The 23009-nt window shown below is 56.6% G+C and overlaps 1 protein-coding gene across 2 annotated transcripts in view; it reads right to left on the bottom strand.

Moving 5' to 3' along the window:
• The window catches only part of SLC29A3 (solute carrier family 29 member 3), a 43584-nt gene extending 21692 nt beyond the window's left edge, over nt 1-21892 (bottom strand). The window contains exons 1-2 of one of the 2 annotated variants that reach the window (XM_043596559.1): nt 21798-21892; nt 18477-18775 (exon numbers count right to left, since the gene is read on the bottom strand). In XM_043596559.1, the coding sequence (XP_043452494.1) occupies nt 18477-18775; nt 21798 (300 nt within the window). In that variant the 5' untranslated portion in view covers nt 21799-21892. The remainder of the gene's footprint in view (nt 1-18476; nt 18776-21797) is intronic. The other variant, XM_043596560.1, reaches the window with a different exon arrangement.
• Nucleotides 21893-23009: the final 1117 nt, after the last annotated feature.

The raw sequence follows: 23009 nt of genomic DNA, 5'->3' as shown, positions 1-23009 counted from the left end.
TACCGTGGGGTAATAAATGCGTTATTTTAAGCCACTAAAGTGTGTAGTATTTCGTTACACAGCAATAGATTCCTAATTAAAGAGGGCTTTAGGGGCGCCTGGGTGGCGCAGTCGGTTAAGCGTCCGACTTCAGCCAGGTCACGATCTCGCGGTGTGTGAGTTCGAGCCCTGCGTCGGGCTCTGGGCTGATGGCTCAGAGCCTGGAGCCTGTTTCCGATTCTGTGTCTCCCTCTCTCTCTGCCCCTCCCCCGTTCATGCTCTGCCTCTCTCTGTCCCAAAAATAAATAAAAACGTTGAAAAAAAAAATTAAAAAAAAAAAAAAAAAGAGGGCTTTAGACAGCTGAGGTCCTGCTATCGGGGTTTTCCTGAGTATCGCCAGCTTCTTGTAGTTTAAACTCAGCGTCTCATCGGAAACAGGGACAGCTGAGCATGATCTTGCCAGACACGAAGACCAATATGTCTGTCCACGAGGGGGACAAAGGTTATGCTTGCTGAGGTCCTTGTCAAATCCTCCGAAATTAGGATCCTTTTTGCGGGTGGCGTGCACAGATTCCAAGAAACAGGACTCAGTTCATGGGCCACCACCAGATCTGCTCACCTTGCCTGGCTCTCAGGACATCTGCCTCGCTACCTGACCTCCCGGTCATAAAGCCACTGTCACGGCTGCCCCCAGAGAAGGAGCTGGCTGCTGAGGAGAGACCCCTGTGCCCGGGTCCTGGCCAGGCTGCGTCCCAGAGGCTCTTGCTCCCCGGGTGACAATGAGAAGGGTCAGGTGACACTCCCCGAAGTCGAGGAAGGCGAAGCCCCGCGAGGCAGGCTGTGACCAGTGAGAGGCAGGAAATGGAGAGGAGACAAGAGATAAACTTCTTGACTTTCGTCTCCCCCAACCAACTGTTCAAAAATGCGGTGGCCCCCGTGGCTTCTCTGGATGTGTGCTGGGCGCCTGAGCAGCCAGCTGTGTTTCGTCGCAAAGCTGTGGCCAGCCCAATAATGCTGCGGCCTGCGTTTTCTCTCTCTCATCTCCGCCTCACTTCCCTTTTCCCTCACTCTTGCTTCCCTAGAACTGCACACCCTGAGATGGCCTTGGCATGGAACGTGTGGCCTTGGGCTTCTTTCTAAGAAGCATCCCCCAGTGAAGGCCCTCCTTTCCATCCTGGATGATGCCCTTTGCAGGCTCGCAGCTGGCATTTCCCTCCTGGGTTCATCTCGTTTTCTTCCAAGGGATGTTGGGGCCACCGTCTCCTATTTTACCCCGGGAAATGCAAAAACGTCTGAATACTGGTTCAAAAACATTGGTAACAGGCCTGCCCCCTCCAAAGCAACCTGTCATCTCCATCCCATGGGGCAATCTTATGTCATGCGATGGCTGGGGATGGTTCATGCCATAGTTCGCCTGCACTTGGGACTGATTCCTAAGAGCTGCCTCAAAAGGCTCTGTTATTTATCACACCAGGTGCCCCCCAACATGACTGACGACCGTGACCATGAACAGGGTGAACCCAAAGACCCCAACGCCCAGCTCCAGCCACGCAGGAGTGCAGGAATGAGGAGAACACTGGGGCAGTGGCACCAGGCCACCTCGGGTGACAGCGGAGGCTATGCTTTCCACACCCACAGGAGGCACCAGTCCTGAAGCTATGATATAAATGAAGCTCTTCATAGTTGTGCAACATGGCAGCCTTGTTTTTGTTTTTTGTTTTTCAAATGTTTGTTTATTTTTGAGAGAGAGCGAGTGAGCACGAGTGGGGGAGGGGCAGAGAGAGAGAGGGAAACAGAATCCGAAGCAGGCTCCAGGCCCTGAGCTGTCAACACAGAGCCCAACGTGAGGCTCGAACTCATGAACCATGAAGTCCGAAGTCCGACCCTTAACTGACTGAGCCACCCAGGGGCCCCACGGCATCCCTGTTTATAGGTTTCCATGGAAAACCTAAGTCCTAAGGAGATCGGTCTAGGGCTCACGTTCCTGCAGGCAGAAAACTGATTCAGCAAGAAGGCAGGGCCGGAAGGTGGGTGGATGCAGTAGGGCAGGGCCTGATGAGAAGACAAGGCCTCTCCAAGCCGTCAGGAGACCCAGAGGCAAATCCCACGGCCCTCGGCCCACAACCCCTTCCCTTGTTTACCAAACATGTAGCCACCCCTGTGTGCCCCGCACTGTGCTGGGGGCTTGGTGTATAAGAGAGAAAAGACAGGGTGCCTGATGCCCTCTGGGGACACGTGGCCTGGCACGATCCTATAGCTCGAGCACAGTGGACACGAGATGTGGCGGGAGGACAGAGAGAGGGGCCGGAGGGCTTCCCACAGGAGGCCCTCTCAGACTGTAGCCTGAAAGACTGGGGGAAGTGTGCCAGACAGAGGGGGGAGGAGGGGCTGCTGGTGGAGAGACGGCACTCCAAGAGGAGGGAACAGCATGTGCAAAGGCATGGAGGGATGCTTCCTCGCCACTCACGAAGTTCCTTTGTTGGAACGGACTTCCTGGGCATTGACAGGAATCTGCTGAACTGCGACAAAACCATTGAATCCAAACACGCTGGGAGAGGCAGGAATGTAACCAGGGCACGCCACGCCCTCCCCCCTTTCAGGGTGCTCAGGGAGTGGCCCCATCCGCCACCATTCTGAATTCGCCAAGCCCGTGGGAGGCGAGGCCCAGCTGAGGAAGAAAGAGTATCTTTCTTGTTGTGTAGCTAACCTAAACTCCCCGCCCTCAGCCATCTCCCTGCATGCTGCGGTTACCTGGGGGCTCGGGGGGGGGCTCAGCACCCTGGCAGCAGTAACACCAAAAGTCATCCTTGGCACTGGTCAGGCAACCCAAGTAGCAACACGGAACCCCTGCGGAGCACCGGGTAACTGCCAAGTGATCAAAAGCGCTCACGCGTGGCCTGCACGGACCTCAGGCCCTTTGCTCTTGACGCAGCCTGTAAGAGCAAGGCAGCGCTGATGTGCTTCCGTTTTACAGATACGGAGCCAGAGACCCACAGAGGCGATCACCTGCACAGAGGCGCCTACCTGGCGAGTGGCAGATCTCCTGATACAGGCAGGGCAGGGGTGGGGTGGGGGGATATTTCGCCACTCTAGCTGCGGCCGCCTGCCTCGCAGACGTCCCCGGGATTGAGGCATGTCACCGGGCCGCCCCAGTGGCCGGCGTGGGCAGCCCATGCGTCTTCCCGGCAGTGAGCAGGGACCAGCTCGTGGAAGTTGAGGTGCCACCAGGGAGGCGTCGGCTCTCTGCCCCAGCCCTTAAACACGGGTGACCTGCCCAAGCCAGCAAACGACGGGGTTTGATTCCTCTCCCCTCTGCGGTTCACTCTCTTCTCCTTAAACCCCAACGGTCCCTTCCCCAGGGCATTTCCACAGGGCTGTGGCTCTGAGCAGAGTTAAAAGGAAACATTTGCAGAGAAGAGCCGTCACTTCTGTCAGCCACCCGAAATGGATGGCCACGGTCCGCTGAGGAGCACGGACCATGGTACAGAGGACATAATAGGTGGGAAGAGCCGGGCAGGCTTCCAGCTTCTCTCCTGGCTGTGCAAACTCGGGCAGCGCCCCGCGCCCCGGGTTGAGGGGAGGTGGGGTCCCAAACCCAGACCGGGCACGGAGCCTGGCCCCGCGGTGCCAGCTAGGAGTGGGGGAGCCGCTCTGGCCTGGGTGCGGGGCACTCGATCCGCTCGTGATGGAGATGAGAAACTCATTTTCATCCGTCCCCACTCCGGCCCTGTTTGCGAACCCCGGGAAAAGGGGAGAGCCGCTCGGCAAACGCAATTTAAAAACCCACCGGAGCCAGCTGGCCAGATGTGAGGCCCATTTTACGACGGGGAACGCGTCCCCCCTCCTCCGCCACGCCGAGAGGCTCCGTGCTAAGCGTCTCTTCTGGAAGAATTTAATTCTGGGCTCCGAGTCCAGGTAAAGAGGTTTCTTCGGGCAGGGAGGCCCCGAAATGAGCCCGTTTATCTCTGGCAGGCCCTGGTTAAGCTGCTTCTCCCCTAAATGCTATTTGGGCACTTTGAAATAAGTGCAGCAAATTAGTCACGAGCTGCGGCAGACTAACTCGGTGCCCGGCCGCCCGGCGGCTCCCAGGCAGCTTCGGGCAGCCCCCACCTCGAGAGCGCGGCGGCAGAGGCAGCTGGCTCCTGCGGGGCGAGAAAAAGCGATTCAGGCCCGGGGGTGGCAGCTCGAGGCAGCAAAGCGTTACCTGGATCACAGGGGCATGAAATTAGCAGCAGCGAGCAGGCTGGAGCCAAGAATAGTTTGCTGCAAACTTGCTGCCTTCGGATGGCCGAGCTCTATGGCCTGGGATGCTGCGGGGAGGCGCCATCGCCCTGGCATCGGCCACGAAGCGAGCCGAGGGCAGGTGTCCCCAAGGGCTGCAGCTGGCCTCCTGCCTCTGGGTTCCTGTGGGGGCACTGGCCCAGGAAAGCTAACGGGGGCGTGGAGGGGCGGGGGGGGGGCCAGCTGGGCAATGCCAGTTTCAGGGCCCAGAGAGGTGAGGGACCCGGGAGCCCGGATCCACCAAGGCGTGATGGGGTATCCAGGGGCCCAAGGGCAGAACAAAGCTGGGTCAGAATCAGACAAGTAAGGTCCGGAAAGATGCTGGCCAGACAGACCGAGCCACTCAAAGGACAGACCTGTGTACTCGGTTCCCACATCAGCCCACCGAGGCTCGGCCTCATGGATCACCTCCAGGCCCCGGTTCCTCGGGGCCACTGTAAATCTTGCTCACCCATGAGGCCCTCCCCAGTCCGCGATCCTTTTTTACACCTCCTCTGGAATCCCCGCCAGGGGATAAGCAGAGTGGCTGAGATTTTCGGGAATGAGCCTCCCTGCCTCCCCCACCTCTGTTGTAGAGCACACCTTCTCCCCCCAGCCTAAGCTGACTTCTAGGAAATCTGCACCATGAACACTTGCCTTCCCTGCCTGCATTTTCCGTCTCTCCTTCACTGCTGGCTTTCCTTCTCATCTAGCTAAGGAAAACAACCTGTCTGATCTCATTGCCTCCAGCCCCAGGTCCCTCCTCCCTTTTGCCACAAACTCCTTAGAAAGGCAGCCTATGCCCTCCATGCTTACCCTTACCCCTCCCAGACTGCTCTGGGGAAAGACTCCTCCAAAGGGGCCTCTTTGCAGCCCACCCATAACCAAGGCGTGGTCAGGCTTCTTATACCATGGGCCCCCCCGGCTATAATGGGTTGAATAGCGCCCATGTCTAGCCAGAACCTCAGAATGTGACCTGATTTGGAAAATAGAGTCTTAGTGGATACAATTAGTTAAGATAGGGTCACACGGGACCAGCGTGAGCCCTAAATGCGATGACTGGTGTCCACATAAGCAGGAGAGGGCATTGGATGCCGAGACACAGCCACGTGAACAGAGCAGAGACCGAATCGCACGGCCACAAGCCAGGGAGTGCCAAGGAGCCCCCGGGGCCCGGAAGAGGCAAGCGAGATTCTTCCTAGAGTCTTTGGGGGCAAGCATGGCCCTGCTGGCCTCTTTGTTTGGGGCTTCTGGACGCCAGAACCGTGAGAAGCAAATCCTGTGCCCACATCTGAGCGCCTGGTCACGGCAGCCACAGGAGACGGCCACACCTTCCCTCCAGCGCTCTGCACTTGAACTCCCAGGCCACCCCTCCTCCTCCTCTTTCGAGGCAGTTCAGTCTACCTCTGCACTCCGCCACCAGAGGTGCCTCCCGAGCCGCACGTTGAGTTTCCTCTGTCCCACACTCCTGCCTTGGGACGCTCTTGTCTCCCGGCTTCGAGTAGTCCCAAACCCCGTGCCTACATCCATCCATCTCTGCCTCCAAAACAATTTTCACTGAAATTCAACAATTTTCAAATCCCGCCTGGGTGGTCTGCTGAGCCCCGGCTCCAAGCTCTCAAATCACAGGCCTTCAGGCACACCTTCAAGAGGACCCCAAGCCACCTCTCCCGAGGCTCCGTTTCTCGGTGGCCCTCCTCAAAGTTTCTCTGCTTTTCTTCACCACCCCAGGTCGATCACTTGTCCCTAGATCCCACATCCCTAGCAAAGGACAGTGGCTTGCACTCCCACCCGCACCCCCGGACTCCCCTCTGCCACCCAGGGCTCCAGGCCCTCCCCCACGTTTCCCCCACACCCCCTTGCTCAAGCTTCTCCCTGGGCCTGGCCACCCTCTGCCTCCCCAACTCCAGAGCGACTCTGGCCCTTGTCTGCCTTGCAGGGCTCGGCTACCTCCCCGCTCCTCTATGGAGCCTTGGCCCCCCAGCCCTCCTCAGGCTCCTCAGCACACAGGCCCCTCTCCTTGGCCCCCTTCCAGGACACCCTGGGGGCTCCAGTTTGGTTAAATGACGGGGCATGTGAGGTGAGGGAGGCAGGGAGGGGAGACTACGGATGGTCTCAGGTAGCAGGCTGAAGAGGGGTGTTTGTCTCAGAAGGAACTAGGGAGCCATGGAAGAAGGCTTCTGCACAGCGCTGATAAGATCCGTGCTGCGCACAACAGGGGTCACCCGGCAGGTGAGGTGGACTGAACTCAGGGGGAGCAGCAGGTAACAATGGCTATGTGTTTATCCATTCACTTCTTCATTCAGGAAACAGCGAAGGCAGATAGAGCCCATTCACTTATTTGACAGTAACGACCGAGCACCTTATGTGTGCCAAAATGTGCTAGAGGCTGAGGATGCCATGAGGTTCCAGTGAGGGAGGCAAGAAAAAGCGTAAACAGCAAATTAAGGGGTGGGGATGGGGGAGACTGTAAGTTATATTAAGTGCAATAAACAGAAAAACCAAGTAAGGGGCTATAATAGAGCCTCGTGGGGGTGCTGATGTTGGCGAGGGTGGTGAGAGACGACCTCTTGAGGGACGTGATATTTGGACCCAAGGACAAGCTACGCGAGGGGTGAGGGGACAAGCATTCTGGACAGAGGGAACAGCATCCGGTTGGCCTCAAGGCAGGAGTGAGTTTGGTGTGTTGAAGCAACTGACAAAGCAAGCTGATCCTGGATTACAGGGAGTAAGGGAGAGAAGGGGGAGACCGAGCTGGAGTCAGGGGCGGGGCGGGGCGAACAGGCAGAGGTTGGAGTTTGGATCTTATTCTAAGTGCAGCAGGAAGCCACTACAAGATCCTAACCAGCTGGGAAACCTGGTCCTGGCACACATTCCCAGAGCCCTTCCCGCACTCTGCTGTTCCGAATGCTTATAGCATCCCTCTGAGGGAAGATTCATATTGCAAATGAGGAAACTGAGGCTCAGAGAGGTCAGGCACTTGCCCAAAGTCACACAGCTCCAACCCAGCCCTCTGTCCACAGAGCTTGTGCCCTTACCTGGCGCAGCGGATGGCCTATTTTATACCTTAAAGAGACCCCCTCTGTAGCCTCCATGGCCATGGAATTGACCTTAGAGGGCCAGCAGCCAGCAAGGCTGAGGCAGGGGTGCTGGCTACGGAGGAGAGAACCGGAGGCACTTGAGACGTTTCAGAAGGCGGAATGAGCAAAATTCGCTGACAGACCGGGTGCGCGAAGACAGAACGAAACAAAGGGGAACCCGGAAGTTTCAGGCTTGACCAACTCGTTGTTAAGTAGAGCACACGGCGGGTCGGGCAGTGGAGACTGTCTGCTCCGGTATCACCCGAGTGTGCCGGTCAAACAATGACCCTGCCGTGAGTCCAAACCCTGAGTGCGGGATCACAGCGCACAATCCTGAGACGGGGGCCCTCCTCCTGGTCCCTCTCCTCGCTGGCCCAGCACCAGCCGGGCCCTCCGCAAACCCTTAGAGATGAGGTCATCATTCTGCACGTATTGGTTGAGCTCAGTAGACATCCTAGGCACGCGGGACTCGGCCCAAGTTCCCACTTTCATGGAACTGACTGCCTGGTCAAGGAGAGTTGGCAAATGCACGCACAAATAAATAGATGATACGTCAGACAGCGGTCAGCGTTCCAAACAGAACCCAGGCCAGGGTAGGTGCCTCTATAACAGATCTCAGAACACTAGTGGGGAAAGACCTGTAAGGGAGCGCCTAGTCCAGGGCTCAGCAATCGGCTGTCCCCAAATCTGCCCATCTCCAGTTTTGTAAATACTAGAAACCAGTCAGGGGGCGCCTGGGTGGCGCAGTCGGTTAAGCGTCCGACTTCAGCCAGGTCACGATCTCGCGGTCTGTGAGTTCGAGCCCCGCGTCGGGCTCTGGGCTGATGGCTCAGAGCCTGGAGCCTGTTTCCGATTCTGTGTCTCCCTCTCTCTCTGCCCCTTGCCCGTTCATGCTCTGTCTCTCTCTGTCCCAAAAATAAATAAACATTGAAAAAAAAATTAAAAAAAAAAAAAAAGAAACCAGTCAGGTCCATTTGTTTATGGATTATCTGTGGTACAGGGCAGAGTAGCTTACAAAAGAGATCACGTGACCCACAAAGCCTCCACTATGTACCATCTGGCCGTTTGCAGAAAAAGCTGGCCAACATCCACCTCGGTTCTTTTTTTATTTTTATTTTTTTAATTTTTATTTATTTATTTTTTAAATGTTTATTTTCTGAGAGAGAGAAAGACAGTGCGAGCAGGGGAGGGACAAAGAGGGGGAGACACAGAATCCGTAGCAGACTCCAGGCTCCGAGCTGTCGGCACAGAGCCCAACGTGGGGCTCGAACTCACAAACCTTGACATCATGACCTGAGCCCAAGTCAGACACTCAACCAACTGAGCCACCCAGATGCCCCCCACCTGGTTTCTTAAGTAAGGAAACAGAGCCCTAAGTCACCCAGCAAATTTGAAACAGCATAAGAAACCAAACCAGCTCTCCTCGACCTCAGGTCTTTCTACCACTGGAGGGGAGCATTACTTCTGTCAAGCCTTCCACCCCACCCCTCCACCAAAGCTCTCCCAAGCTCTCCAACAAGGCAAGCTGGCCTCTGATTTTCATCCTTTCTGTTCGCCTACCCGCCCTTCAGGCTGAAACCTCAGGAGGCAGAGAAAGGACTCAGAACCAGAGAGAGGGAAGGGCCAGAGACACAGTGAGCCTCATCAATCCACGTGCAAGCGATCCTGACCTCTGAGGGGTGAGAGCTGACTCAGGGCTCGGTCACTGCTGATGTTCCGGCTGGCCTGTCCTTCCTCTTCTGCAGCCTGACCACGTGGCCAGGGCAAGGAGGAAGAGGAGGAGGAGGAGGAGGAGGAGGAGGAAGAGGAGGAAGAGGAGGAGGAGGAGGAGGAGGAGGAGGAAGAGGAGGAAGAGGAGGAGGAAGAGGAAGAGGAGGAGGAGGAGGAGGAGGAAGAAGAGGAGGAGGGGAGGAGGAAGAGGAAGAGGAGGAGGAAGAGGAAGAGGAGGAGGAGGAGGAGGAGGAGGCCTTCTAAGAAGACTCCCCATCTACCCACACAGCCCTCTTCTCATCAGGCCCCTTCTGCAGTCCCCCGAGGGCCGACATGCCTCAGTGTCCCAGGACTGACAGCGAGGCAGAGGGACCAGGCATACGGCATGTGGGGGTGCTCTGGCTGCTCTCCATAGAAGGAAACCCAGGACAACCACCGGGAAGAGGAAGAAGAGAGAGCCCTGAGTAGACCCAGCCAGCACCTGACATGTGTGCAGGGAGATGGAAACCACGGCCGCTCAGGCCTCAGGTGTGTGCACAAACAACACACACAGAGGACCCCCCGAGAGGCCAGCCGGGACCCTCCAGCCCTCGCTGCCTCCAGAGACCCCTCCCAGATGATGATCCCTGTAACGAAGGCACCAGGCAAAGACTGTGGTCTGGCTCCGCTCTCAGGATACACACGATGATCAATCAAGTTAAGGAGACACTTGAGCACTTAAGGCCCAGGCCATGTTCTAATTTGTCGAGGAAATCGCCTCTGGATTCCAAGGACGAGTGCGGGAGGAAATAAAATCGAAGGCGGAGGGGGGGTGGGGAGCGATCGATAGCCCAGGGGGGCCAGGGAGCAAGGCGTGGGTGGGGAGCGGAGGCCGCGAGCTCGCTCGGAGAAAATAAAAAGAGTATTTGAGAAGTCGAGGCCACCAAAGGCATGACTGACAGCGTTTCAAGTCGGGCTTTTTCTCTCCCTCTGCAGGACGCAGCGAGAGCTAAAAACAGAAGAAAAAGCCATCACAGGTATATTTATTGGGAATAGCCTGCTGGCTGGGCCTGCAGTTAGAATCAGAGGGTGGACAAGGGAATAAAAAAAATGACTCACGTTTGGTTCTAATTTTTAAAAATGGTTTAGGGCTGCCATCCCACTAGCCAAAGCCACTGGGCGGCCGTGGGGAGGGGCCTGCCTTCTCTGCCCGATGGCCACTCACCCATGCCCTGCACAGGAAGCCCGGAGTCCGTTCCTGTCCTGCCGGAGCCCCAGACCGTCTCTGCCATCTCCCCTTCAGGAGATCAAATCCTGCCTCGATAGGCTTTCGGGGGGAAGGAAGGCGTTTCAACACCATTCTTTGGAATTTTGCTCTTAAATAGCGGATTCCCAAATGGAGTCCGTGCATTTTTTTTTTTCCATTTGGAGGGATCCGAGTGGCACTAGGATTGGTCTGCAGGAACATGTCGATACGTCTACATCCTTCTGGAGGAACAGAATGTGGCATGGAGAAGTGATTCCCTGATATATCAGGGGCACCGGGCCCACCCTGGGGGGAAGGAGCCAGCAGGGCGGGATCTGGGAATCTGGGTATTTGCCAAGGGCACCAGGAAACATGATGCAGGCTCAGATACCCTTGGGATGCAATCCTGCTCTTGTCTTCACAGTCCTGTGGCATCAGCAAGTTACTTATTGCTTACACTTTCCTCCTCTGTCCAATGAGGGCAAAATGCATTCTCATGGCTGGCTCGAGGCAAACAGGTAGAGCAGAGGTTTTCAAATTACAGGCTGCAAGCCACTGAAGAATCTGAGATCCATCTAATGGGTCACGACTACAGTTTTATTTCCTTTTATCGTCGGCTGCCTTCTCTCCTACGGATGAATCACCTGCATTCTTTTCTGGGACCCCCCCCCTCCGGCCCCGTGCACCGGAGCCGATGCCCTCCGCTCATGGACCTTGCTCACCGTGCGTCCTCCTCTTCCTCAGCACCGGCCTTCCCCTCTCTCCTGGGCCACTTGCATGAGCACACAAAGTGGCTGCTCTTTCTCCTGAGTTAAAAATAAAACCAAGCCAGGAAATCCATACCCTCCTTGACCACACTTCCCTGGAACTCCTGCCTCACTCCTCTAGAATGAGAGCTTTGGTTTTTTTGTTTTGTTTTGTTTTTTAATGTTTATTTTGTTTTCGAGACAGAGAGAGACAGAGCATGAGCGGGGGAGGGGCAGAGAGAGGCACAGAATCCGAAGCAGGCTCCAGGCTCCCAGCTGTCAGCACAGAGCCCGGCTCCGGGCTCGAACTCATCAACCGCGAGATCATGACCTGGGCAGAAGTCGGACACTCAACCGACTGAGCCACCCAGGCGCCCCCAGAATGAGAGCTTTGAAGGCAAAACTCCGAGAGACAATTCACGTTTGCCGCCTCCAGTGTTGTTCCTCTTGTGTCCTCTGGCTCACAGCCTGGGGTCCAGATTCTGTCCCTCCCCCTCGGCACTGCTCCCCAAGGCCGCAGAGGACCCACGCGAGGTTAAATCCAAAGGCAGCTCTCCGTCCTCAGCCTAGGTGGCTTGTAGCCACTTACTTATAAGATCATCACTGACAATCACTGGCTCCTCTTTGCCAACTCTGACCAGAGATTGTTCGCGAGTGGATGCTACTGTCCCTGTCGCAGACACAAGTCCTGCCCAGTGAAATGTGCACTGTGGTCAAAAGCCGTCTGAAAGCACTTGCAAACGCTGGTAGGGAGGACAGGGTTAGGACCATGGACGGCATGGGTTCCGGCAGCCCAGCTGGAGTCCCGGTTGTCACTTAGTTCGCGCTTAGTGAGCACAGACTCCCTTGGTTTTTTGAGCCTTGGTTTCCTGCTCTATAAAATGGGTATAATCCCTATCCCTTGGGGCTGTAGGAAGGACCAAAAGGGACAATGAAAATAAAGCCTCTGGCACACAGCAGGGTGTTTAACAAATGCTGCGAAATTACTGATCGAACCAGGACCCTCAGCACAGTGGCTGGGCTCCTGGGGAGCGCTTCCCTCTGGGTGGTATCTCGAACACTGTGTAGATGCCGCCGGGGTCTGTGTGCACAGGGGGCCCAAAGCCGGCAGCCGAGGGGAGCTCTGATGACCTGTCCGGGAGCAAGTTCTTCCAGAGAACTCTCATCATGTAGCCTGGTGGGTGCTCTGGTGGGGACAGAGAACAGCTCCTCCTTACCCAACCCCCCCCCCCCCCCCATGGTAACGGTTCACTGGGGTCATGTGGCTGCATATTGGCCTCACCTGGAGAACTTAACAATGCTCGTGCCCAGGCCCCTCCTTCGATTACACCAGAATTGGATGGGTGGTTGGGGCAGGCAGGTAGGCTTTAAAAGCTCGCCACGGGATTCTAGTCTATTCCACCGGGGTAGATGGAGAGACCAGAGAGCACGCTGGTTAGCAGCACAGGCCCTGCTCACCTCTGGACTGCTCCAGAACCCAGTTCTATCACTCGCTAGCAGATGACCATGGGCCAGGGAGCCTCAGTTACTCCGTTAGGAAACTGGGGAGCACAGTACCTCACTCACCAGGTTATCCCGCAGATAAAGATAGTAGGTCCAAAGGCGGATAGGCATGGGCTTCATAGCAGGGGTTTTATAAAGTCAGCAGGTCATTGCCAAGACCCCTCTGATAACCTGTCCTCCAGTTTACTCTTCTCCAAACCAGTTACCCTGGTTCCTTTAACCCCACCTCTCTGGATTGAGATGTCTGTCCTTATTCATAGGAATAGCTTCCGAGTCACGCTCTGCTGCTTTGGCGGGGGGGGGGGGGGGGGGGGGGGGGAGTCCTGAGGGGCTGGGCCAGGGTGAGGGTGCTATAAATGAGGGGATGTCCTAGGCCCCCCACCTGCTGAACTAGACCAACCTGTGTCCCTTCCCTACGTCAGGGTCTTGCTTCATGTCCGTGGCAACGCCCGTGAAAGGACTACTTTCGTGGTGGCCACCGTGACTCCCGGATCTTCTTCTGGTCCTTGCAGACCCAGGCCATCCCTATCTTGGATTGGGGTGATGGGGCTCCCCTCCCCAACCATACAAAAAGTAACGCAACGAATTTTTATTGTTGCTACGACGTGCTGGGCACTGTGGCGGCCGAGGGCACAGGGATGTATGATAAAAGAGTTGCATTCACCGTCCCCAATGAGCTCACAGCTCAGTGGGGGAGGCGTGCCCATCTGTGAAGCGGGCACTCTCATCATGGATCATAACAGCCCTGCCTCGTGGAGGTGCTGCAGGGTTAAATGAGCTGAGGCCGGCAACGTGCTGAGCAGTGCCCTGCCCCCCCCCCACCCCAGACACTCAACATAGTGAGTCGTGGGGTAAGCACCTGATGGGGGTACACTGGGCTACTGGGGCTCCCTCCAGTTATGGGTTGGATGGGGCAGCAGCAGATTGCCAGGCCGGGGGCCCAGCCCTTCTGACATCAAGGCAGACTGTAGGTTGCCCACCCCCCCCCCGCCAATGACCTGGCCGTGTCCTGCAGTCCCCTCGGAGAGGAGCCCTGGACAGGCCGAGGCACATAAGAAGAGTGTGTGAGGAGGCGGCCACGCAGGGCTCATGGCAGGGAACGACCAGGAGAAGGTGCAGTCCCCCTCCTCTTGGGGACAGGAAGAGGGGCGTGTGTGGCTTATCCTCCCTGGCCCAGGGGCAGCCCAGACAGGCTTGCAGGAGAGGCCAGTGGAGGGCCAGGAATGCCCCGCGGGATCAGGGATGGCTTACAAACCCCAGGCGGGGGTGGGGAAGGGATCGGGGATGCCGACAGCTTGGAAGGTGGGTCCAGAATCCAGGGGCTGGATTCTGCTGAGGCACCTGTTCTCCCAGGGTGGAAAAGGAGGCCGGACCAAGGGCAGGCTCTCCATCTGGCAGAGTCAGGGTGCGGGGTGGTCCCGTCTCCGGGAGAGTCCCCTCTACGCCACTCTCTGAGCCTGACCAAGTTTGCAAACATGTGTTCATCTAAATTCTCCGTGACACTCTCAACAGCCCTTCCTCGCTATGTGATTTGAGGCAGGTTACTGAACCTCTCTGGGCCTGGATTTTTGTCTGAAGAAACAGAATTAACGAGAGGCGAGTTGAACACCCCTGCTAGCTCAGGGGGCCCAGAGTCGGGCTCAGAAGACAGAAGACAGAAGACGGCGGCCACCGTGGTGCCCTGCGGCACAACCTTTTCAGAGAAATTCTTCCTTGTTTATGCTGTAATTTTCTGGGCTCTGGGCTCTGGGCCCAAAGGCCTGTGGTGGGTTTATTCAAAGTTCTTATTCCGGGGACTAGAGACAAGGGGGCGGGTGAGCAGGACGCTTTCTAAATCATCCCCCAAACTGTTCTAGGCAGAAGGGAATGAGCCTGGGACGGGTGGTGATCTTGAAAGTGACATAAACCGGAGGGGAGGGGCTCTGTACAAACAATCCTACTAAGCCCAACTCCCCATCCAATGGTATCCATCCCTGGGAAATATTAAAAGGAAAGTACAGAAAAAACCCGACATCCAGACCCACAGCTTATGGAGTTGCAGGTGGCGGCTGGAGACAGACCCATCTGACTCTCCCCCTCCTTGGCCCAAAGTGGCCCTCAGGTGCCAGAGCCGGCCAGCCCCTTCTTGCAGGGAAATCGGGAAGAGAGCGGGAAAGAACTGGGGAGGTGGGTGGCAGGAACGAGGAATTAGGCAAAGAAAAACGGCCTGCGAAATGCAGAGACGCCCCAGCATGCTCGCTTCCCAAACCCGGCCCATGAATCGAGGGGTGACAGGTCTCTCATCTGTGATGCCAAGAGCCAGGAGCTCCGGGCAGCCGCAGATACTACATCTGCACCTGCCAACGCTTGGAAAGAGGCAATAAAGCATCGTAGCAGGGCCTGGAATGCTAAGTGCCTGCAGCTGGGAAGGGACCGCCTTACAGCGAGAGCAGTTCGCGGTACACGTCCACTGTGCGAGGCCCCTCTCCCAGACACCGGCCTGTGCTTCCTCTCCTGCCCGGGGCAGCCTGCTCCCGGGGCCGGGGGTGGGGGGAAGGGGGGAGGTGCTGGACAGAACAGGTGCACGCTCCGTCTAGCCCTGGGGGCTGCCATGGCCGGGTGCTGGCCCAGACAGACGGGGATCTTCTGGACGAAGCCCAAGTGGGCTGGGTAATTTACCGAGGCTGGCAGAAACCGGGATGCTTGAGTCACTGGTCCATAAAAGCGGATCATAAAGCACCCCAGCCAAGCCAGACGTCTGGAAATACACCAGGGCCACACGCAGCTTAGAAGTGTGGGCCCCATCCCCCGAGTGATAATAACGATAATAATGTTTATACAGCAACTTAGAGGGGTAGCTTCTCCGAGCCTGTGCTCAGGGCTTTGTACGCGTCTTAATTTACTTAATCCTCGTAAGGACCCTAAGAAGCTGGTGATAGCAGCATTCTCCTGTCACATACCAGGGAGATGAGGCAGCACGGGGGCCACAGAGCCAGGCACAAACAAAGGCAGGGTGTGAACCCCTGCAGTCTGCTTCCAGAAGCCAGGCCCCAGGCAGTGTTTCCCAAACTCTACTGCGCCCCTCAGGAACCTGGGGGGCTTGTTAGCGTGTAGCTCCTGACTCAGCTGGTCTGGGGCAGGGGCCTGCCTCACTGCCAAGCTTCCAGGTGATGCCCGATCCGGGGACCACACCTTGAGTAGGAGGCTCTAAACTACTAGACTAAAATGACAGAAAGAGCCTAAATGTCCATCAACTGACGAATGGATAAAGCAACTGTGGTTTAGCTACACAATGGAATACGACGTGGCAACGAGAAAGAATGAAATAGGGCCTTTTGTGGCAACGTGGAAGGAACTGGAGGGTGTTACGCTAAGTGAAATAAGTCATACAGAGAAAGACAGATAGCATATGTTTTCACTCCTTTGTGGATCCTGAGAAACTGAACGGAAGACCAGGGGGGAGGGGAAGGGGGGAAAAAAGGTACAGAGAAGGAGGGAGGCAAACCATAAGAGACTCTTAAAGACTGAGAACAAACTGAGGGTTTATGGGGGGGTGGGAGGGGGGGGATGGGCACGGAGGAGGGCACCTGCTGGGATGAGCACTGGGTGTTGTATGGAAACCAATCTGACAATAAATTTCATAAAAAAATAAAAAATAAATAAACATAAACTACTAGACTACTTTCCCATGACATCCCTTCAGCTGTGGAAATGGGTCTACACCACACTGCTCTGGCTCTGGGGGTGTCCACAAATTCCTCAGTCAATAGGAACAGGCATTGGCAGGGGGTCAGAATCAAGGGGCTGGGGCCAGGCGAGAGGGCGTGAAGTCTTAAAATAACCCTGTCCATTCCCCACCTCAGCCTAATTTGATCAGAATCTCTGGGGTGGGGCTCAGACTGGGATTTTTTTTTTTTAATTGTTTTAATCTTTGCTTATTTTTGAGAGAGAGACAGCACGCGAGCAGGGGAAGAGCAGAGAGAGAGGGAGACACAGAATCCGAAGCAGGCTCCGGGCTCCACGCTGTCAGCACAGAGCCCGACACGGGGCTCGACCTCACAAACCGTGAGATCGTGACCTGAGCCGAAGTCAGACGCTCAACCGACTGAGCCGCCCAGGCGCCGCAGACTGGGATTTTTTTTAAAACTCCCTGGGTGATTCCAACGTGGAGTCACGTAGAGTCCCTGAGACAGACAACAGGGGTGCTCCAGTCAATAAGTCAGGTTTATCCCTACAAGACTGGGGAAAGTTCTTCAGGGTTAGGTCAGGGATTTCAAAAGTGCTTTCAGAAAAGGGGGTGGTGAGCCACTGCCTGGGCCAGTTGAGGGGTATGGCTCCGTCTGCTAGCGTTCCCTCTTCTTGTCTCCTGGAGGAGAGAGGCAGCTGGCAACCCCCAATCTGGCAGGCTTTCAGAGATGCCCCACCTTCCCCATCCGTGAGCTTTCAGGAGTGAGCAGACACCAGCCTAGATCGGCTGTGGGCACCGAGGCTCCAGATAAAGATTAACCAAACCTCTGAGTCCTCTTCTCCACTAGGCCTTGACCTTGGCCCAGCCCAGTCCTAGCAAGAATCCTGCTAAGTCAATTTCTCCAGAAGACCCCATCCTTGATATCTGATCGCCCTGGATATAGGAGCAAGCTCCACATCCCCCACCCCTGGTGGACAGGCCCTTGGCCTGCCTTTAGCAAGAATCCCCCTGCCCTTGAGGGCTCTTCATACTAATTTTTCATCCACTGAGCCCTCACCCTCCTCCTCGGCTATAAATCCCCACACGTCCTTGTAGTATCTGGAGTTGAGCGTGACCTCTCTCCCTTAGTGGAGCCTTCCTTACCGTTTTAACAAGTGGCAGAATAATTTCTTCAACACTGCCCCTGCCCGAGGGAAAAGTCATACCACACAGTGAAGGGCCCCGATGGTGGGAGGGGGCGTGGTGCCACTGCCGACTAAACACGATGTCCACTGCTCACCTTGGCATTCAAGGCCTGAGCAAGGACTTCGGGGCCCGGGCAATGACCTCAAGCCTCGTTTTTCTCTTAGGTGCACCCCACATCGAGTAACGCTCGGTGCTTTACTGCCCCTCACACACCAGAACTTTCCCCCATCCTGCCTCTGCTCAGGTTTTTTTCTCCCACCTGAAAGTTCCTCTCCCTTCTTCTCCACCTGCTCTGAGTCACAGCCATCTCTCCCCTGGTGACAAGGACTTATCCTCGAGTCTTCGTTTCCCCCCATCGCCTTTAACCGTACCACCTCTCAGCTTATCCGGGCACACGGTTCTCTGGGATAATGACAACATTTAAAGGCTACATTTCCCAGCCTCCTTTGCAGCGCGTGTGCTCATGTGACTCAGTTCTGACCAATGCAATGTAAGCAGAAGCAATGAGTGTGACTTCCAGGAATGTGCTTATGCCTCTCTTCCTCCTCTTGCGGTAATGGCTGGAGCTCCAACAGCCATCTTGGACTGTGAGGTGATCCTTAATATGGAAGCTATACCTGATAGAGCGACAAAATTTCTGACCCCACGGAACATCATACCAGCATTGGGCTGGCCCCTCCAGACTTGAACACGAGAGAAAAATTACCTTCCAGCTTGTTTTAGCACTGCTTTTTTGGAACTTTCTGTAACAGCTGACCTTAATGCTATTAGAGCCACCTTTTCCAATCCCCGGAGTCACGAACTCTGGATTCTTGGGTTCACCCTGTGACACTGCACAGATTCACCGTTCGTGTCTTCTGCCCGAGTGAAACAGTAAGCAGTCTGAGGGCTGCCATCGTGTCTTATCTATTTCCATTTTCCCCACCACATGAAGCATGAGGCCTCACACACAACGCAAAGCATGTCGCGGGATTAAAGCCTTTCTACTGTGCTCCACACAACTCGCTGGCTTGCATCCATATTCTCGGCATCCTGGAAACCCAAGCAAAGCTGCCCTTCGCCCCAACCAGGCGGCTTGCTCCCACCGCCCCCACCCGCTCCCGGGATGAACACTTCCTTACCAAGATGTCCGAACCCGTGGCTTCCTCCCCTGCGGTTGGGCTGGAGCAGTTGCGGAGTTTGAATAGCCAGTACTCCTTGGCAGTGACAAAGAAGTTCCATGGCAGTAGGCCACCAATGCCCAAGCTGAAGAAGATGATGTAGGTACCGTTGAAGCGGTCCTTGGGCCTCTGCAGGCCGGGCGGCGGGCGGTCTAGCAGCTTCTCAAGGAGTGCTTCCTGGTCAGCTCGGAGATTGCTGCCTGCAGGTCTGTAGGTGGCGTTTGCACTGTGGTGAAAGTCATCCTCTGAGATCATGGCCACTATTGGAGGAGAGGGAAACGGAGACAGGGCAGGTGATCAGAAGCTTAGCCTGGGCACAGCTAGGGACGCACCCGTCCTACAAGCTGACCACACCCCCACCCTGGGTCACCACAGCACGGTTAGAGAGCTTCACAGAGAGCTTCACGTTTAAAGGATCAGGGAGAAAGACAAGATATCGGAACGGTAAGTGACCAAAGGATCACCCCCCGCCCCCCGCCCCCGACTCCCACGCAGGCCAACACAGGTAGCAAATAAGCCAGAAGGCAGGGCTGGGCTGCATGGGGAGGAGAATATATACACATACGTATGTACGTCCTCTGGAAGGACACACAAGAAATTTCAAACAGTGGCTACGTCTGAGGCGGGAGGCTGGGGGCGATGGGGAGGGAGGGATCTTCACTCCCTACTCTTGTGTGCCTTTGGAATTTCGAACGACATGAATGTATTATGTGTTCAGAAATAAAACCATAAATAGAAGCAAAGACATTCAAAGTAAATAGCATTAAAAAAACAACCACCACCAAAAATCCATGGTGTCTAAGAGATCTAACAGTCCACTCGCTCATTTAATTTGCGGGAGCTAGAGGTCCGAAGAGTGGAAGGTCACACACCGGGTCCACGGCCAAGGCTGGGTTGGCAGTTCCTGCCCCGGCCCCCACCTCTGTCCCTCACATCCCACCAGGAGACGGCCACTCCCAATCTGCGATAGCACCTAAGACTAACCGAAATTTCTGCTAGGAACCATCGCCGACATGACCTTGGGCAAGTGGCCATGCTTTGGAGCCTCGATTTCCCCGTCTGCAAACCGAGGGAGGCCTTCTTACGATGGTTATACAACCGCAGCTGGCTGTCAGTGCCTGGACCGTGGGAGCAGCTCTTACACAGACGTCAGCGTCTTCCCTGCCACCGTGGGCTTGTCACCTGGCTGGCTGGCTGCTGGATTCGGCTGAAAAGTCGTATGCCTGCTTCTATGCTCTACATAGCACCTAGGACATGGCAGCAGCTTGATAAATGGCAGTACTTCCAAAGAGCTGACGATGGGACACTGTAGTGTCTCCCGTAGCAGCTCCCCTCCCCCTCCGTCACCCAATACATCAAGAAATCAACGCAGCGCAGCTCGGCTCCCATTAAGAGGCTGAGCCTTAAGTCACAGCATCAAGCCAGGCCAAGTAGAGCCTTTCTTCCCTGGGGACAGGGGAACACCCCGTCCCGCAGGCACAGAGCCTTCTCTGCTATTTCAGGAGGGCCACACAACATTCCTTGGAAGTCAGGACAGGAATTACTGCCTCCTTTTTTCAGGGGCGAAGAACGAGGCCTTGATTTGTCCCACATTCGAGCAGTAAGAATCGCCAAGAGTTAACACACAACCCGGTACCATGCAATGCCGACCAAAGGCCCGCACTTGAGCCTGACAACAGCCCAGCGTGACAGGCACTACGCTGAGACTCATTTCTCAGAGGAAGAGAGAGTCTCGGAAAGGTTCCGTCATGTGCCCGAGATCACACAGCCCCCCAAATGGCAAGAGAGAGGTCGCACAGCCAAGCAGACTGAGGCCCAGGCGGGAGAGGAGGCTGGCTGGCAGTGTGAACCCACGTCTGCTGGCTCCAAGTCCAGATCTCCTTCTAGAAGGCCTCAAGGCCAGGGAGCTGTGAGCAGAGGCAAAGAGGGTGCAGGGCACCCTCAGCGATGTTTGCTGAATGAATGGATTTTGCGTGGCCAGGATATTCTCTCCTACCGGGGTAGCTTGTACCCCGGAGCGGCAGGCAAGAGGTACATACCTAAGCCTCCAAGCCAGCAAGTCTATTTTCAACTCCCCTGGTTGAGCACAGCCCTTCCTAGCCTTGATCCACAGGGAGCCCAGCACTAACAAACTAACCAGGATGGGCACACAGGCATGTGCAGACACACACAAATTTCTATATTAGTGTGGAAAAATGTAAAAATGATGACCCGTGTAGGACAACAGACATAAAGGGCAAGTGGTTCCTTCCAGATGCTCCAGCTACAGGGGCGGGTGTGGGGGCCAACGGTGGGGTCACTCCAGCCCACTCTCATCTCCAGGCATTTATTTGTCCGGGACCATTCAGCCTTGACTGAGCTTCTGAAGAAGGAGCCAGAAATGTTCTCCGACCTGGGTCACAGGCCAGGGCATTGGAGTGAGCAAAGTCTTATTATGGTTCATAAAAGCTAGCTGCTGGCTTTTGGATTAAAAAGAAAGAAAAAGAAACCGAAGGAAGAGCCGTGGTATCGTCAGCACGGGCGGGCTGTGGCCTGGCGCGTGCCCCTCAGGCACCTGCAGGAGCCGGCCGGGCTTGGCCCTGCTCCCTTCCTGGGGGATGTGGGGGTAGGGGCAGCGCCTGCACCAAGAAGCAGAAGTGGGTGGTGCCTGGGGCCGCTGCAGGCCACCATCTGGAAGTGGCTGCCGGTTCCGACCTGGTTTCTGACTGTGGCTAAGTCAATCTCCCCTTCGGGCCTCGGTTTCCCCGCCTGTGAAACGGGGGGCAGGGGAGCTGGTGCTAACCTATGGGAAAACATTGCTGGGGAACACAGGGCGCCGCCCAGAGGCCGTGGCAGAATGGGCTTTGGGGCTGTGGACACCTCCAGCCTCAGACTCCCCAGTTGGAACTGAGCGTCAGCCACCTTCTGGATACTTTGGGCTGATGTGTCCCTACCCGGGCCCCCCAGGTGGTGAGGTCCGGTCTCAGGAAATCCACGAGGAGGAGAAAGAGGAGGGCAGAGAATGGGGCGCGGGGAGAGAAAGAGGATAGCGACCCGGAAAGGGGGAAATTGAGGGCGAGGGGAGCAAGAAGGAAGAGAAGGGACGATGGGATGGGAGACAGCGACAGGCGCCCAAGAGGAGGGGCCGGGGCTGGGACGGAGGCCCCGAGGTCTCTCCCGTGCAGCAGTCCCCCGGAGGGCTCGTGCGGGGAGGCCGCCGAAGCGCGAGCCCCAGGGGACCGCCGGGAGCCTGAAGAGCTGGTCGGGTGCCAGGCCCGCGCCCGACCTCCGGCCCGCACTTACTGTCGCCGCCGCGCCGCCGCCGCCGCTGCCTCCCCGGCCGCCGCGGCCACTGCGACTAGGGGCTCGGCGGGGCCGCAGGCCGAGCTCCGCCTCCCGGCCCCGCCCCGGCCCGCTGACGCCGGCGCTTCCCGGTTTGCAAACCCTCTTCTCCCTTTGTCCTGGGCCGGCCCCCGCGCGCCGGCGCCGGGCTGCGGCTACGCGCCCATTGCGCGGGCGGACAAAGCGAGGCGCCGGCCGCCCGGTGCACCGCCGGTGCTGGCCCCGGAGCTCGCGGGGGCCCTGCGCGCTCCTTCCCCGCCCCCCCCCCGCGGGAGCCGGACCCGGGGACCCGATCGTCTCCAAAGCCTGCACCCCGGGACCCAGAAGAGCTCCACCTTGCCCCCAGACTCCCGCAGAGGGCGCCCCCTCTAACTGCAGCGCCTCACTCCTCCCTGATCCCTCTGCTGGCCCAGCCACCCAGCTTTTGCGCATGGTGTCCGGCCTTCCGTATGCCAGGCCAGCGCCATGGCGCTTTGCCTTGTCACCGCCTTCCGGAGACTCCTTGTCTGGCTGAGGCAGAGGGGTGGCTGGGCTGGAGGGCACACGGTCCTCAGGATCGTCTGCCAGGCCCTCCCACCAGCCCCCAGACATTTGTGTCTGAGTGACAGGCCGAGGGGGGCCACCTTTACCAGAAGTACCCTCTCTCTCTGCCATGCCCCTTACGTCCACTGTGTCCTAACCCCTCACATGCCTGAGGGGCAAGGAGAGCTGGGCATATGGGAAACCAAGATGCAGCCGCGGTTCTAAAGTCTCTGCGGGCCTGTGATGGATGCCCCCCAAGGCACAGGGTGGGCTCAGTGCTAGGTGCCTTTGGGGCAAGGTGAGACTCAGAACACCGTGCTTCCTTCATTCAGTTGGCCTACTGCGTGCCAGGCCCTGCAGTGAGGACCTGTGATTTCGTGATATAAGAAAAGAAAGCCACAGGTCCCAGATGGCCATTTAGACTGAGTTCCCAAACCGGAGCTTAATCCCCAAACTCAGCGCAGTTTCAATGTCCCCTCCAGAAAGGTGGCCTTAACTGGTCAATCAGGAAATACTTCTTTCCGTCAGCCCCAATGAATCTGTCACCTAGGGTCCTCCCCATTCCCCTCCCTCAAAGAAAGATAAGGCAATCCGCATGATAAGGCTCTTGCTTTTCCCCTGGCAAACAACCTTCTCTGAAACAATCTTTAT

The sequence above is a fragment of the Prionailurus bengalensis genome, chromosome D2 (assembly GCF_016509475.1).
Source record: "Prionailurus bengalensis isolate Pbe53 chromosome D2, Fcat_Pben_1.1_paternal_pri, whole genome shotgun sequence".
NCBI classification, from domain to species: Eukaryota; Metazoa; Chordata; class Mammalia; order Carnivora; family Felidae; genus Prionailurus; species Prionailurus bengalensis.
Note: the sequence above shows the minus strand (reverse complement) of the source record. Positions and strands in the feature narration are given on the sequence as shown.